Source organism: Salvelinus sp. IW2-2015, linkage group LG20, assembly GCF_002910315.2.
Source record: "Salvelinus sp. IW2-2015 linkage group LG20, ASM291031v2, whole genome shotgun sequence".
NCBI lineage: Eukaryota > Metazoa > Chordata > Actinopteri > Salmoniformes > Salmonidae > Salvelinus > Salvelinus sp. IW2-2015.
The window spans coordinates 66219404-66237598 of NC_036860.1; the positions used below are offsets into that span (position 1 = coordinate 66219404).

General features: G+C 43.1%; 1 protein-coding gene across 1 annotated transcript in view; it reads left to right on the forward strand.

Annotated features, from left to right (window-relative positions):
* The window catches only part of nedd4l (NEDD4 like E3 ubiquitin protein ligase), a 79711-nt gene that overhangs the window by 55473 nt on the left and 6043 nt on the right, over positions 1–18195 (forward strand). The window contains 9 exon segments of the mRNA XM_070449576.1: positions 1647–1701; positions 4807–4865; positions 6335–6400; positions 8336–8565; positions 10309–10430; positions 10604–10674; positions 11521–11690; positions 16206–16266; positions 16542–16601. Of these exon segments, the coding sequence (XP_070305677.1) occupies positions 1647–1701; positions 4807–4865; positions 6335–6400; positions 8336–8565; positions 10309–10430; positions 10604–10674; positions 11521–11690; positions 16206–16266; positions 16542–16601 (894 nt within the window).

Here is an 18195-nt window from a genome sequence, read left to right on the forward strand (position 1 = left end):
CAGGAGGGTAGTGAGAGGCAGTAGTCTCCCGGGGGGCTAGTGAAGATGGCTATAGTCCTCCAGGGAGGGTAGTGGATGAATGGCACAGTAGTCTCCAGGAAGGGTAGTAGGAGAGGGCAGTAGTCTCCAGGAAGGGTAGTGCAAGAGGGCAGTAGTTCTCAGGGAGAACAGTGAAGAGGGTAAGATGTCCAGTTGGAGGGCGGTAGTCTCCATGGAGGGCAGTAGTCTCCATGGAGGGTACAGGTACAGTTCTGCGCAGGGAGGGCAGTAGTCTCCATGTACGAGGGGCAGTAGTCTCCGAGGAGGTTGAAGTATGCTTACCAGAGGGTGGCAAGTAGTTTCTCCATGGAGGGCGGCAGTAAGTCCCGCTCCGGGAGGAGGCAGTAGTCTCCAGGAGGGCGTAGTCTCGCAGTGGAGGGCAGTAGTCTCCATGGAGGGCAGTAGTCTCCACCGGAGCGCTGTAGTCCTCACAGGGAGGGCAAAGTAGTCTCAGGGAGGAGTACTGCCATGGAGGGCTGTAGTCTCCATGGAGGCGTATTCCAGGAGGTCGTGAAGAGGCGCAGTAGTCTCATGGAGGGAGTAGTCTCCAGGGAGGGCAGTAGTCTCCAGGGAGGGCAGTGAAGAGGGTAATAGTCCCGTGGAGGGCGGTGGGGAGGGCAGTGGTCTCCATGGAGGGATGTGGTCCCAATGGAGGGGCAGTAGTCTCATGGAGGGCAGTAGTCTCCAGGGAGGGCGGTATGTGAAGAGGGACACGTAGTCTCCATGGAGGGCAGTAGTTCTCCATGGAGGGCTAGTAGTCTCCATGGAGGAGCAGTAGTCTCCAGGAGCACAGTAGGTCCCATGGAGGGGCAGTAGTCCTAGGGAGGGAGGGCAGTAGTCTCCATGGAGGGCAGTAGTCTCCAGGGAGGGTAGTGAAGAGGGCAGTAGTCTCCATGGAGGGCGAGTAGTCCAGGGAGGGTAGTGAAGAGGGCAGTAGTCTCCATGGGGGCAGTAGTCTCCAGGGAGGGGGGAGTGTCTCCAGGAGGGCGAGGATGCGGGGCAGTCTCCAGGGAGGGAGGCGAGTAGTTACTCCAGGGAGGGAGGGCGTAGTCTCCAGGGAGGGAGGGCTTAGTAGTCTCCAGGGAGGAGGCTAGTAGTCTTCCAGGGAGGGTAGTGGAAGAGGGTAATAGTGCCCTGGGGAGGGTAGTCGGTCTGTGAGGGTGGTGAGGAGGGTAGTGGTCCACTCTATTCTATTCCGGTGTGCTGCATGATGTGAGTGACCTCCCTTTTTATTTTCCCAGTCTTCACCATATGAAGCAAAGGTAAAGGTATGGTGGTCTTCCTCCTGATACACAGCCGTCTCTCTACTCGACTGGGACAGGGTCAGACTGAAGCTAGTGGACTAATCTAATCTCTCCCCTGGCCTGCTCTCTCTCTCTGTCCCACAGTCCCACTGACAGTCAGTGTGTTTGTGGCTCGCTGCGTCACTGTGGTCACTGTGTCGATGGTGGTGTACTGTACTGGTCTGGATGGTCACTGTATCAATGGTGTACTGGTCTGGATGGATGTGCTGGTATTACCAGGTGTAACTGGTGTCACTCCTTCCCTACTGTCTGTCATCCCCCATCTGTCTGAGTCAGTTCCTCACTGTGCTCTCTCCTCTCTAGCCTGGCTGGGAGGAACGGGTGCATGCAGACGGCAGGACCTTCTACATTGACCACAGTAAGTTCCAACGCTCTCCCTCTTTACCTGTGTTAACGTATTGACTGTTTTGATCTCTTTCTCTTGGATACTTGAAGACCATCTCTTCCTCAAACGGTCAGACAGTGTTTCTCTCTCTTTCTTTCTCTTTCTTTCTCCCTCAGTCTTTCTCGCTCGCTCTCGCTCTACTAACCTCCCTATGTGGTTTTTTTCTCGAGTTGCCTAAGTCCTAACTTATTACATACACAATCCCGTTCACAAAAATGAATCGCTCCTACAGACAGTGAGTCACGTGGCCGGCAGATAGACATCAAGGCGTTCAGTTACTGTTCGATTGAATGTGAGAATGGGAAAAATGTTTTACCTAAGAGACTTTGAGCACGGTGTGATCATCGGTGCCAGGCGTGAAGGATCCAGTTTCACAGAAACGGATGGTAGTGTTTAGGGTTTACTGAGAATGATGCGACAAACAAAACACATCCAGTCAGCGGCAGTCCTGTGGGCAAAACGTTTCCGACATCTTTTGGAATGCCCCTAAGAATTCRGGCTGTTCTGGAGGCAAAGGGGGGTCCGACCCAGTACTCGATGTACCTACTAGGTGTACCTAATAAACTGGGCAGTGCGTATATCCAGTGCATTCGTAAAGTATTCAGACCCCTTGACTTTTTCCACATTTTGTTACGTTTGCAGCCTTACTCAAAAATCGATTTTAAAAATGTTTTTGTCCTCATCAATCTGCACCCAAACAAAAACATTTTTTTCTAAATGTTTTCACATTTATTAAAAATACAGAACAGAAATACAATATAAAGTATTCAGACCCTTTGATATGAGACTCGAAATTGAGCTCAGGTGCTTCCTGTTTCCATTGATCATCCTTAATGTTTCTACAACTTGATTGGTGTCCACCTGTGGTAAATTCAATTGATTGGACAAGAATTCGAAAGGCACACGCCTCTCTATATAAGGTTCCACATTTGACAGTGCATGTCAGAGAAAAACCAAGCCATGAGGTCGAAGGAATTGTCCGTAGACCTCCGAGACAGGATTGTGTCGAGGCACAGACGTGGAGAATGGTACCCAAAAAATGTCTGCACCATTGAAGATCCCCAAGAACACAGTGGCCTCCATCATTCTTAAATGGAAGAAGTTTGGAATCACCAAGACTCTTCCTAGAGCTGGCCGCCCGCGCCAAACTGAGCAATCGGAGAAGAATGGCCTTGGTCAGGTGACCAAGAACGAGAGGGTCACTCTGACAGAGTTCCTCTGTGGAGATGGGAGAACCTTCCAGAAGGACAACCATCTGTGCAGCACTCCACCAATCAGGCCTTTATGGTAGAGTGGCCAAACGGAAGCCACTCCTCAGTAAAAAGCACATGACAGCCCACTTGGAGTTTGCCTAAAGGCACCTAAAGGACTTTCAGACCATGAGAAAGAAGATTCTCTGGCTTGATGAAACTAAGATTGAACCATTTGGCCTGAATGCCAAGCATCACGTCTGGAGGAAACCAGCCACCATCCCTACGGTGAAGCATGATGAGGGCAGCATCATGCTGTGGGGATGTTTTTCAGCGGCAGCGACTGGGAGACTAGTCAGGATCGAGGCAAAGATGAACGGAGCAGAATACAGAAGGATCCTTGATGAAAACCTGCTCCAGAGCGCTCAGGACTTCAAACTGGGGGCGAACGTTCACCTTCCAACAGGACAACGACCCTAAGCACACAGCCAAGACAACACAGGAGTGGCTTCAGGACAAGTCTCTGAATATCCTTGAGTGGCCCAGCCAGAGTGCGGACTTGAACCCAATCGAACATCTCTGGAGAGACCTGAAAAAAATAGCTGTGCAGCGACGCTTCCCATTCAACCTGACAGAGCTTGAGAGGATCTGCAGAGAAGAATGGGAGAAACTCCCCAAATACAGGTGTGCCAAGCTTGTAGCGTCACACCCAAGAAGACTCGAGGCTGTAATTGCTGCCAAAGCTGCTTAAACAAAGTACTGAGTAAAGGGTCTGAATACTTATGTAAATGTGATATTTCAGTTTTTTATAAATTTGCTAAATTTGTCATTATGGGGTATTGTGTGTAGATTGATGAGGGGGAAAAAATAAATGTAATCCATTTTAGAATAAGGGGGTAACATAACAAAATGTGTAGTCCAGGGGTCTGAAAACGTTCCTTACACTGACTATACCAAACATTAGGAACACCTTCCTGATATTGCGTTGCACCCCCCCACCCACCCTTATGCCCTCAGACCAGCCTCAATTTGTCGGGGCATGGAAAGAGCATGTTCTTAATGTTTTGTATACTATATATAGATAGATAGATAGATACAAATGTATTAGTTTTTGGGATGGATAAACATTTTCAGTGTAAACTTGAATGTCTAAAACCAGATGTAACGTAGGTAGAGAAGATAATGGACCTATATATATATATATTTTTTTAAATATCATCTTTGGGAACTAACAATGACCAAAATTAAAGTGAGGGAGAATCAAAAAATTCCCAAAACAATTAATTTAGCACTATTGATTTTGTTATGTTTGAGAAAAAGAACACAGCATTCGCCATGGCAAGATGTGTAGAAGAGCAGGACATTGGCTTAAAAAGTCCGATATTCTCTCAGCTCCTTGGCAAGATGTGTAGAAGAGTTAAAAATGTCTCTACACCGCCAAGATGGGGGCCTCTACAGTCTTCCCATTGTCACGCCCCCCTGCCACGGCCACCACATAAACCCCCTTTTGATACAGAAAAACCCTGGGTGTCACTGTAGAGCTGTAGAGTCTCTGTGTAACTGTCTCTGTCTGTCTGTATGTTGTCCTCGTAGATCAATACCTCTGAATCTGTATGTGTCAGGTTACCTGCATTCATTATTCAAAGCTTCAGAGTGCTCAATTTAACAAGCAGGATGTCAGCMGTCGATGTTGTGGCTGACTGACTCATTGAGTGAGTGATGGAATGGATTTCACAGATGATTCACAAATGACAACAAAACAAAATAATTGAGGATGGAACCTTTTTTTAAATATTTTTTCTTCTTTCTGCTACAGCGTTATTTTAATGGTATATTACGGTATACAGTATAACCATATTCCTGATTTTTGTTATTTTGTCACCTTCAGACACCAAAGCCACTCAATGGGAGGATCCTCGTCTACAGAGTCCTGCTATCACAGGGCCTGTGAGTATCTCTGGTTTACTATGAGGCGAAGATATTGTCACCTRCGSAGATCCTATTAAATTACAAGAGGGGCTATGTCCATTGTCTCACGTCAGATAGTGGGACGGCCGTCTGCACTGATCTGTCTAACTCGCAAACACTTATGGGATAGCTAAAAATAAGTTTGGCTACAATATGCTGTACTAACATTAGAACAATGTTACCACAGTGAAATTGTCCACTGAACCCCCTTTCATCCTCGAGTCAGTTAATCTTACCAAAGAACTATAAACCTGTAGCTAACATTGACAGGGGGCTTTCATGAGCAAATCATCACTACCRTATTTTCCTTCTAGCTGAGGTGTTTTGTGGTGGTAGAATCAGTATTTATGAAAATCGAAATGTGCACGAAAATTTGCTAGCTAGTGTCGGTTTGCTGAACCAGTCTCAAATCAATCCAAATGAAACAAAAGGCAGGGATGCTACCAACGCCAGTTCACACACTCAATGCGGAATACTCTCTCTAGCTAGCTAGCTAGTGTTGTGAAATTCTAGCTAATGCACAAATGGGTCTTCATGATGATGGCTATGCCACAAATCCTCAACGTTCCAGAATGGCCTGAAAATGGCAGCCATATTGGTCAGGTATAAAACCAGTCTAATTGGAATGGCAGTAGAGGCATAATCCTTATTTTACTTATGCAGTTAAATAAAAGTAAGGCATGTAATATATCAGACATTTTGTTGTCACAATTGTCAACCTAAAATATTGTCATATAATCATGAATACAGTTTATATGGGTTTAATACACATTTTCTGTATACATTTCCTCTAAAATATATGCTAACAGACCATAAATGTCTTMAGTTTTTGTTTTCTTGGAAAGCAGTGAGTACTATTATGATAAAATATCAGTAYTTGCATTTACAACTTGTCTCCTATCAACTGATTTCARACAGTGTATGGCTGGCYGTGGATTGACTGCGTTATTTATATGGAATTTTAGCTGATTGGCATATTATCTAACAAACTTAGTGCAGATAAATTCTTGAAATTCATAATTTTACACTATCTTATCACAGCACTGGCAAACCATGGTTTACCAACTGCCTGACCAAAATGGCTGAACTTTATGCCATCATAAGAAGGGTCATGTCCATTCTAATTCCTAATTTATATGCTGTCACCATCAGATAMAGTATTGTACATGGCAAAGATACTGTCTTTTACAACCAAGTTTAGTCACCCTTTCTATCTATAGCATAGACCGGGCCTGTGAGTATATGTGGTTTTCTATTAGCCAAATATACTGTTACCATCATATACAGTATTGTGGTTTAACATAAGGCAAAGATACTGTCAACCATTGATGCCGAATACAGTATTGCACATTACAAAGATAGTGTCTTTCATGACCAAGATAAGCCACTCTCTCTCTCTAGAATAGACAATTATATTGACTGATTGCCACTTGTTTGTTCCATTGCAGGCTGTGCCATACTCTAGAGAATTCAAGCAGAAATACGATTACTTCAGAAAGAAGTTGAAGAAACCGGTAAGAAATGTTACCTTGCTGCTCAACATTTTAGTGCTTTGCAAAAGTATTCAGACCCCTAGGATTGTTAACATTTTGTGTTACAAAGTGGGATTATAATTGTAATTTTTATTGTCATCAATCTACACAAAATACTATGTCAAAGATGAATACTCAAAATACTCTGTTAAAGATGAATAAAAAAAAAAAAGTATAACTAAATGTCTTTACATAAGTATTCAGCCACTTTGTTTAGGCAATCCTAAATTAGTTCAGGAGTAAAATGTGGCTTAACAAATCACACAATAAGTTACATGGACTCACTCTGTGTGAAATAATAGAGGTTGACATGATTTTGAATAACTAACCCTTTCTCTGTACCTCCTACATAAAACATCTGTAAGGTCCCTCAGTCAAGTATTGAATTTCAACTACAAAGACCAGGGAGCTTTTTGAAAGCCTCGTAAAAAAAGGGCAATTATTCTGTGGAGTATGTATTAAACCACCCAGACACATCACAGATAGTTGTTCTTCTGAACTGAGATGCAGGACAGGGATCAACCTGCTCAGGGATGTTACCATTATTTTAAAACGAGTTCAATGTCTGTGATGGGACAAAACAGCTGASGATGGATCAACAACATTGTAGTGACTCCACAATAATGACTTAAATGACAGAATGAAAAGAAGAATACTAATTATACAAAATACAAATATTCCAGAACTTGCATCTTCTATGCAACAAGGCAAAAAAACACAACTAAATAATACACTTTTTGGCCTAAATGCAAAGCCTAATGTTTGGGTCAAATCCAACACTAGACATCACTGAGTAACTGCCTCCTTATTTTCAAGGATGGTGGTGGCTGCGTCATAGTATGGGTATGCTTGACATCGGCAAAGACTTGTTCAGGATAGAAAGAAACGGGATAGAGCTAAGCACAGGCAAAATCCTGGAGGAAAACCTGCTTCAGTCTGCTTTACAACAGAGACTGGGAAGGGAATTCACCTTTTCAGCAGGATAATTACTTAAAACCCAAGGCCAAAGAAGTTGCTTACCAAGAAGACATTGAATGTTCCGGAGTGGCCAAGTTACAGTTTTGACTTAAATCGGATTGAAAATCTATGGGAAAGACTTAAACATTTCTGTTTAGCCATGATCCCCAACATCTTGAGAGCTCGAAGATTTTTTGAAAATAATAATAGGCAAATATTGTACAATCCAGGTGTTCAAAGTTCTTAGAGACTTACCCAGAAAGACTCACAGCTGTAATCACTGCCAAAGGTGATTCTAACGTGTATTCTAACGTGTATTCTAACGTGTATTCTAACGTGTATTGACTCAAGGAGATGAGCACTTATGCAACGACTATATTTTGGTTATTTCATTTCTAGTCATCTTCCACTTAGACATTAAGAGTATTTTGTGTAGATTGTTGACAAAAAAATTACAATTGAATCAATTTGAAACACAATAAAAATGTATGTGAAGAAATCCAAGAGGTCTGAATACTTTTGCAAGGCACTGTATATGAAATATCCTTCAACACCCTTCATTTCAGCGATTCTGAATTAATTGTTCATTAATTAGGCCCACCTAATTCTTAATTAATTCACTGTAAATAAGTTGTCAAATGTGGCTTGTTGTTTTACATTCAGTGYAAAAACACTTTACCTTACCTCACACATCCTGGTGTTCATTAATCTAAAGAGAAATGAGTCCTCTTCTTTCTCTTTGTGTGTTCCCTGGTTAGAACCACTGAACGAGGCTTTTATCCCAAACGTTTGTGATATGAACAACCATCCCCTGTACAGATAAATAATTCTTAAGTAAACTCAACTTAAATAAACTGGCAAACTACCTTTTTAGAGTAGACATGTATTTTTTTTGGTGTGTATTCCCTTTTAGGAACACTGGATGTGTGTATGATGTATTTTCATCTATTGTGTCCCCAGGCGGACATCCCGAACAGGTTTGAGATGAAGCTGCACAGGACCAACATCTTTGAGGAGTCGTATCGCCGTATCATGTCTCTGAAGAGACCAGATATCCTGAAGGCCCGTCTCTGGATCGAGTTTGAGTCAGAGAAGGGGCTGGACTACGGAGGTGTGGCCAGGGAGTGGTTCTTCCTGTTGTCTAAGGAGATGTTCAACCCTTACTATGGACTCTTTGAATACTCAGCCACGTATGTACTGTCTCTATCATTGTCCACCACTTATAGCAACTTACAGAAGTACAAATGAAAATGTGCACATTTCTCGTTCGTCGGTGCAGTTTGGTAATGGCAGCTGAGGAAGAGACGAGTTCTGGGGTCTGCAGTGCACTTTACTGCTGCGCTTCCCAAACCTTTTCCATTCCAGGGAACACAAAATCCTTATCAAAAACTCTTGAGGACCACCATTTTGCGGAGTCACAGATCTTTAAAAAAATAAAATATATATATATATATATATATATTGACAGTCAAATTTGGTCAATTTTTGCAGTATGTAACAAATGAAAGGCTTATTATTATTATTTACAGTTAGCACTGTGAAAAGTAATGTAAAATTGCTTATAATACCATTAATACTCCCAACTTATTCATTTTGGAAGGGAAAAAAGTAAACAAGAAAATACATGCAGTACCCCYGCGGACCACGGGTTGGAAACCACTGCTCTATTGTATAGTGTCTAAAACARGAATGAGAAATTCTAGAGATGGTCRTGAAWAAAGAGACAGACAATTTCCTGTTTTATTGGCTCCTTCTTCCTCTCGTTCCCTCTGGCTTCCTGACAATCAATGCTTTCCTCAGAAGAACAGCATACAGACAATTTCCGGCCTTACAATCAGTGACATTTGACTCAAAAGGGAAAGTTTGCACATGCCTGTTTCTTTCTCCATTTACTTTTCTGACCATACATTTCCCAAACAAATCTTAATCCTGGCCTTAGGAAGTGACTTCAGATCGTTGACTTCTGTTCTGGGATGTAATCATTGATTTGATTGGTTAGATTAGATACCAGGTTCCTAAAATTAACACCAGCCCCGTGGCGGGTGGTCAGGGCTCCACAGTGCAAGCATTTCACTCACGTTAGCGAATAGTAATTGAGTTAGAAGTATGAGTTCATTTACAAATAAATGCTGCAGTAGCAGTTTTCTAAGTGTTTATGTCGATGTGTTTCATATCTGGTAGCTAGTCACACAAAGAACTAGCTAGGAGTCCTATAATATAGGTTAGCCTGCCTGGCTGGGGAGCCACTGTGATTCAAGAGCTGAAGATGATACATTTTTAAAAGCGCTGCACAAAGGTGTTGAAGTTGGTCTAATTTACTCAAGTCTACTGAAGTGAGACTTTGTTCTTGTGTTTCTTGGCTATTTACATTGTTTTGTTTACAAGCTCGGTTGTTTTTCAATGTTTTGAGTTTGCTTCAACTGCTAGCAACGACACATCGGCTGRCGGGCTACTGATCAGATTCTCCATCTCACATGCACACTGTCACTGACGACTCCGAGCGGCTCTCGAATCCACTTGTTGCCGTGGTAACCTCACGCCCTTAAAGGGGCAGCTGACATTTTTTGTGTCATCTGCGATATTTTAGTTAAGACTCGGGTTGCACATTTTTTTGGGGGGGGGGGGTGGAATTGAGTAATATACCACATCACTTCTTATGACTAATACATGTTTTTTTTAGAAACATCACAACGCATGTTCATCCGGAGTTGTTTTTGGTTTAATAATGGGGGCAAAAAAAAATTGGGCTGGTAAAAAATCTTAGAGGCTGGTAGATTTTAAGATTTTAAATCTACCTGCCACAGTGGCTGGTGGACGAAGAAGTCAGTTTCAGGCCCTGTTAGAAGACTTTATAGTCCCACATGTGGAAATTATTTTGGTCATGTGTGCCACATTTTATATCTGACCCCAACCTCTGTCTCTTGTCTCTTCAGAGATAACTACACATTACAGATCAACCCTAACTCTGGGCTGTGTAACGAGGACCACCTCTCATACTTCAAGTTCATTGGTCGAGTGGCAGGGATGGCCGTGTTCCATGGGAAGCTATTGGACGGTAAGATCAGCTGCTCTTGTATATCAGAAGCTCTTGTATTTATGCAACATTGTTTTCCAACCATCACAAGGCCTCAGACAATAGAATAGATCTTTGATTGTCCATTTTGTAAATAAGTTTTGTATGTTTTGACCCCAGGTCTGATTGAATGTTGTCTTGTCTCTTCTCTTCAGGCTTCTTCATCAGACCATTCTACAAGATGATGCTCGGGAAGCAGATCACACTGAAAGACATGGAGTCAGTGGTGAGTTCCTGGAATCATCTCACCATTAACTTTACTTTCATTAGCTAGTTTAATCTCAGAGATTTAAAGTTCARTGGTAGAAAAAGTACCCAATTATCATACTTGAGTTAAAGTAAAGATACCTTATATAGAAAAAGACTCAAGTAAARGTGAGTCACCCAGTAAAATACTTAAGTAAAAGTCAAAGTATTTGGTTTTAAATATACTTAAGTATCAAAAGTAAATGTAATTGCTATAATATACTWAAATRTCAAAATTATAGATAATTTAATTCCGTATATTAAGCAAACCAGACGGCACGATTTTCTTGTTATTTAAAGGTAGCCAGGGTCACACTCTAACACTCAGACATCATTTACAAACGAAGCATTTGTGTTTAGTGAGCCCGCCAGATCAGAGGTAGTAAGGATGACCAGCGTTGTTCTCTGTTTAGTGAGCCCGCCAGATCAGAGGTAGTAAGGATGACCAGCGTTGTTCTCTTGGTATGTGTGTGAATTATACAACTTTCCTGTCCTTCTAAGCATTCAAAATGTATTRARTACTTTTGGGTGTCAGGGAAAATGTATGGAGTAAAAAGTACATTATTTTCTTTAGGAATGTACTGGAGTAAAAGTTGTCAAAATATCAGTAGTAAAGTATAGATACCCCCAAGAACTACTTAAGTAGTACTTTAAAGTATTTTTACACCACTGAATGAGTTAGGAGATTTTAAAAAAAAGTGTCTAGCCAGAAGCAACAGCTTCATAAGCATACAAATTGAGTTGGGTCAGACTTTAATCTAGAAAACTAGTTTGACACATACACAATATGTAACGTATTTGTTTCCCCACCGCTTTGACCTTGTAGGACAGTGAATACTACAACTCTCTGAAGTGGATCCTGGAGAATGATCCTACTGAGCTGGACCTGCGGTTCTGTATCGATGAGGATAACTTTGGACAGACGTATCAGGTGGATCTGAAACCCAGTGGTGGTGACATGGTGGTGACCAACCACAACAAAATGGAATACATCGAGTAAGTTCACCTTTCATCTTGAATCACAAAGATTTTTTATTTTATTTTATAAAAAAATGTGACGCCATTTAATTTAGTTACTTCCCTTGGGGTTTTGTAATAATCTGATTCAAGACGCAATATTCAAGTTTATTTGTCATTTGTYGRTATTAACCCTTTATAYTTGTACCYGTATATGGGTTGAAAATGGCAGMTTTGGACATTGATAAGCACCACARTGGAACACAGTGGCTRTATAGTAACATGCTATGCATGACGTCAGAGCTCAKGCTCTGTRCTTCAGTGCTCTATGGATTTTGGCTGATAACCGTTCTGAACTTGAGCACCGCACACAACAAGAAATTGCCCACATACCTCACGCTAATTGGGCAACTTTTGCAAATGTTTTGTTTGTCTGAGTGAGGGAAAAGCTGTAAATGAAGAGGACTCCATGTATTTAGAAAGATGAGACGTTGAGGATTATAATAAATACAGCTTTGACGTCATCTCAAACACCTGTAACTCGGCAACTGACGGCAACTCAAACACCTGTAAATCCAAATGTGCACTTCACATTTTCATGTTAATATACAGTGTCAACTTTTAGGATCACTGTTTGATATACAGTTACAAGATGACATGGCGTCATACCCTGTCTTTTGAGAAGAAAATCRCAGAGGAACACACCTGAATGCACTCATGACTGAGTCAATCAAATGTATTTATATAGCTCTTCTTACATCAGCTGATGTCACAAAGTGCTGTACAGAAACGCAGCCTAAAACCCCAAACAGAAAGCAATGCAGATGTAGAAGCACAGTGGCTAGGAAGAAAGGCCAGCACCTAGGAAGAAACCAGGCTCTGAGGGGTGGCCAGTACTCTTCTGGCTTTGCTGGGTAGAGATTAGAACAGAACATGGCCAAGATGTTCATAGATGACCAGCAGGGTCAGAACAATAATCACAGTGGTTGTAGAGGGTGCAACAGGTCAGCACCTCAGGAGTAAATGTCAGTCGGCTTTTCATAGCCGATCATTCAGAGTTAGAGACAGCAGGTGCGGTAGAGAGTCCAGAACAGCAGGTCTGGGACAAGGTAGCACATCCAGTGAACAGGTCAGGGTTCCATAGCCGCAGGCAGAACAGTTGAAACTGGAGCAGAAGCATGACCAGGTGGACTGGGGACAGCAAGGAGTCATCAGGCCAGGTAGTCCTGAGGCATGGTCCTAGGGCTCAGATCCTCCGAGAGAGAATTAGAGGGAGCATACTTAAATTCACACAGGACACCGGATAAGACAGGAGAAATACTCCAGATATAACAGACTGACCCTAGCCCCCCGACACAAACTATTGCAGCATAAATACTGGCGGCTGAGACAGGAGGGGTCAGGAGACACTGTGGCCCTGTCCGACGATACCCCCGGACAGGGCCAACAAGGCAGGATATAACCCCACCCACTTTGCCAAAGCACAGCCCCCACACCACTAGAGGGATATCTTCAACCACCAACCTATTACCCTAAAACAAGGCCGAGTATAGCCCACAAAGATCACCCCCACGGCACGAACCCGAGGGGGGCKCCAACCCAGACAGGAAGATCACGTCAGTGACTCAACCCACTCAAGTGATGCACCCCTCCTAGGGACGGCATGGAAGAGCACCAGTAAGCCAGTGACTCAGCCCCCGTAATAGGGTTAGAGGCAGAGAATAACCAGTGGAGAGAGGGGAACCGGCCAGGCAGAGACAGCAAGGGCGGTTTGTCGCTCCAGTGCCTTTCCGTTCACCTTCACACCCCTGAGCCAGACTACACTCAATCATAGGACCTACAGTCAGATAACTGGCAGTGTGGTGCCAGGACAACAACCTCTCCCTCAATGTGAGCAAGACAAAGGAGCTGATTGTGGACTACAGGAAAAGGCTGGCCGAACAGGCCCCCATTAACATCGACGGGGCTGTAGTGGAACGGGTCGAAAGTGTCCACATCACCAACAAACTATCATGGTCCAAACATACCAAGACAGTTGTGAAGAGGGCACTACAAAACCTTTTCCTCCTCAGGAGACTGAAAAGATTTGGCATGGGCCCTCAGATCCTCAAAAGGTTCTACAACTGCACCATCGAGAGCATCCTGACCAGTTGCATCACCGYCTGGTCTGGCAACTGCTCGGCATCTGATCGTAAGGCACTACAGAGGGTAGTGCGAACGGCCCAGTACATCAGTGGGGCCAAGCTTCCTGCCATCCAGGACCTATATAATAGGCGGTGTCAGAGGAAAGTGCATTAAATTGTCAGAGACTCCAGTCACCCAAGTTATAGACTGTTTTCTCTGCTACCGCACGGCAAGCGATACCGGAGCGCCAAGTCTAGGACCAAAAGGCTCCTCAACAGCTTCTACCCCCAAGCCATTAGACTGCTGAACAATTCATAAAAATTGCCACAGGACAATTTACATTGTACACTGCTTCCTCTCGCTGTTTGTTTGTTACCTATACATAGTCACTTCGCCCCCACCTACATGTACAGATTACATTAACTAGCCTGTACCCCTGCACACTGACTTGGTACCGGTGCCCCCTGTATATAGCCTCGTTATTGTGAGTCTTATTGTGTTACTTTTTATTTTAGCCAACTTGGTAAATATTTTCTTCTTCTTGAACTGCACTGTTGGTTAAGGGCTTGTAAGTAAGCATTTCACAGTAAAGTCTACACTTGTTGTATTCGGCGTGTGTGGCAAATAAAGTTTGATTTGAATTTAAGAGATGAGTCTTCAATGAAGACTTAAAGGTCGAGACCGAGTCTCACATGGATAGGCAGACCATTCCATAAAAATGGAGCTCTATAGGAGAAAGCCCTGCCTCCAGCTGTTTGCTTGGAAATTCTAGGGACAGTAAGGAGGCCTGCGTCTTGGGACCGTAGCGTACGTTTAGATATGTACGGCAGGACCAAATCGGAAAAGATAGGTAGGAGCAAGCCCATGTAATGCGTTGTAGGTTAGCAGTAAAACCTTGAAATCAGCCCTAGCCTTAACAGGAAACCAGTGTAGAGTACTGCAGTAATATTAGTCGCAAAATGTACCTTTATTTTCCAGGCCATTTTAATGTTGTGCTTGTGTTGGGGGGAAATTAGCTAACACTGTAAAATCCTATTTTACAATTTAACTAGTCATGTTGGCAATAGAACACGTTTTCAAATTATGCCCAACTGACACATTGCGATTTATAACGTCAGTTTTTGGATTACGTAAACAGCAGCAGTAAATCCAATCAAATGTTATTGGTGCATACACATGTTTAGCAGATGTTATTGTGGCTGTAGCGATGTTGCTTGTAGTGAAATAATTGTGTGATTGCAGGGTTGTGTTCCAAACAAAACTGATATATATATAAACTCAGCAACAACAAAGAAACGTCCTCTCACTGTCAACTGCTTTTATTTTCAGCAAACTTAACATGTGTAAATATTTGTATGAACATAAGATTCAACAATTGAGACATAAACTGAACAAGTTCCACAGACATGTGACTAACAGAAATGGAATACTGTGTCCCTGAACAAAGGGGGGGATCAAAATCAAAAGTACCAGTCAGTATCTGATGTGGCCACCAGCTGCATTAAGCTGGTGGCCACTGCACCATATTTGCCAGTTCTTGCTGTGAGATGTTACCCCACTCTTCCACCAAGGCACCTGCAAGTTCCCGCACATTTCTGGGGGGAATGGCCCTCACCCTCCGATCCAACAGGTCCCAGGTGTGCTCAATGGGATTGAGATCTGGGCTCTTCGCTGGCCATGGCAGAACACTGACATTCTTGTCTTGCAGGAAATCATGCACAGAATGAGCAGTATGGCTGGTGGCTTTGTCATGCTGGAGGGTCATGTCAGGATGAGTCTGCAGGAAGGTTACCACATGAAGGAGGAGGATGTCTTCCCTGTAACGCACAGCGTTGAGATTGCATGCAATGACAACAAGCTCCGTCCGATGATGCTGTGACACACCGCCCCAGATCATGACGGACCATCCACCTCAAAATCGATCCCGCAGTACAGGCCTCAGTGTAACACTCATTCCTTCGACGATAAACGTGAATCCGACCGTCACCCCTGGTGAGACAAAACCGCGACTCGTCACTGAAGAGCACTTTTTGCCAGTCCTGTCTGGTCCAGCGACGGTGTGGGTTTGTGCCCATAGGTGACGTTGTTGCCGGTGATGTCTGGTGAGGACCTGCCTTACAACAGGCCTACAAGCCCTCAGTCCAGCCTCTCTCAGCCTATTGCGGACAGTCTGAGCACTGATGGCAGGATTGTGCGTTCCTGGTGTAACTCGGGCAGTTGTTGTTGCCATCCTGTACCTGTCCCGCAGGTGTGATGTTCAGATGTACCGATCCTGTGCAGTTGTTTTTACACGTGGTCTGCCACTGCGAGGACGATCAGCTGTCGTCCTGTCTCCCTGTAGCGCTGTCTTAGGCATCTCACAGTACGGACATTGCAATTTATGTAACTAGTATCWAGGTTTGCACTACTAATTGCTCTGTTTTCTAACAGTCTTGTCATTCAGTGGAGGTTTGTGAACCGAGTCCAGAAACAGATGAATGCCTTCTTGGAGGTGAGTGTTTAACTGTGAGCGGTAATACCGATAGGTCAACAGGCCTTGTTTTGAAGTGTAGAGAGACCATCTTTAGAAAGACAGTCTGGGGGTTTTGAGGTTTATATTAGAACCATCGTACTGCAGATAAAACTTCTAGACACCTGGTTTTGTTCAGTTGAAAGTCTGTACCTGTAGCAACTGAAGTTTGAGTAAATCTTGCATGTAATCACTCCAATAGCTGTTCAACACTGTGATTTATGGATTTTATTTCCCCCCTTATTTTCGTCCAACAGGGATTCACTGAACTCACTCTCATCGACCTCATCAAGATATTTGATGAAAACGAGCTTGAGGTAGGTACAGTATTATTGTTTGTTGTTTTGCCATCTTTATAGTGTTGGGATTTACACTCTCATGCTCTGTCACGTGATTCATTGTTAGTTCTCAAACAACATTTTCAAACGTCGCACCAATAAATAGATTTAGATGTAGTTTCACTTTAAAGTGTATCGCTAAAACAGAAAACCAACATAATTCATTATTATGGTTTCGTGGTTGAGTTTAACCTTAACACTCCTGCTCTAATTTGTGGCTTTGGCAGATATTCATTCTATCTGTCTGTCAGTAGGCTAAGTTTCTGTCTGTCTGCAGGCTAAGTGTCTGTCTGTCTGACTGTAGGCTAAGTTTCTGTCTGTCTGTCTGACTGTAGGCTAAGTTTCTGTCTGTCTGACTGTAGGCTAAGTTTCTGTCTGTCTGTCTGACTGTAGGCTAAGTTTCTGTCTGTCTGTGCTGTCTGTAGCTAAGTTTCTGTCTGTCTGTAGGCTAAGTTTCTGTCTGTCTGTAGGCTAAGTTTCTGTCTGTCTTTTCTGTAGGATCGTTCCACCTTAAAGCACAAGAAAGGGTATTTTTGACACCGACCATCTCAAATTGTTCTGATAAGATAAACATTATTTGTTGAAATATATATTTGATCTCTGAGAAATGAAGCTATTTGATTGCACCCAAATGGGCTGTCAATTTATAATTGGATTCATATAATATTCAATAAATATAGTACCCAACATTCGATTTGCACAAAAACCTCTTAACAATGATTTAAGATGTAATGAATCCAAATAGATGGTCAAACGCCGCCCACCCAACGGCCAGTATACAGTATCAGTTTTCTATGTTTGACAAGTAGTATGAAGCTGGGGCTTAGAGTATTGTTTATCATACTGTCATTTATTTTCTGTGAATTTGGTGAAATGTTTTTGGGGTGGGGTGGGCTTGGTGTGTGGTTTGGGGGGGTCCGTGGGTGGAATTTGCCCATTTATTTGGATTCCTCACATCTTAATTATTGTTAAGAATACGTTTTTTGTGCAAATCAGATGTTGGGACTATATTTATTGAATATTATATGAATCCAATCAATTGAAATGGAAAATTTGGGTTCAATCAATTAGCTACATATCTTCAGAGTTGAAATCGTCTTTCAGCAAAATAATGTTGCAGGAATGCTTATCTTATCTGTTTCTAACTGCAGAAACCATTTCAGAACAATCTGAGATTGTGGTGTCATGGCTTGCTGAAATAACATGGAATGACCCTGTAGGCTATGTGTCCTGTCTGTCTGCTTGTCTGTCTGTCTGTCTGTCTGTCTGTCTCTCCGTCTTGTCGTCTAAGGGCCCCCCTGTGTTTCTCTGTTTGTTGTCTAAGGGCCCTGTGTTTCTCTGTTTGTTGTCTAAGGGCCCCTGTGTTTCTCTGTCTGTTGTTCTAATGGCCCCTGTCTGTTGTCTCGTGTCTGTTGTCTAAGGGCCCCTGTGTTTCTAACTGTTTTTGTCTAAGGGCCCTGTGTTTCTCTGCTGTTGTCTAAGGGCCCCTGTGTTTCTCTGTCTCTGTTGTCTAAGGCCCCTGTGTTTCTTCTGTCTGTTTGTTCTAAGGGCCCCTGTGTTTCTCTGTCTTTGT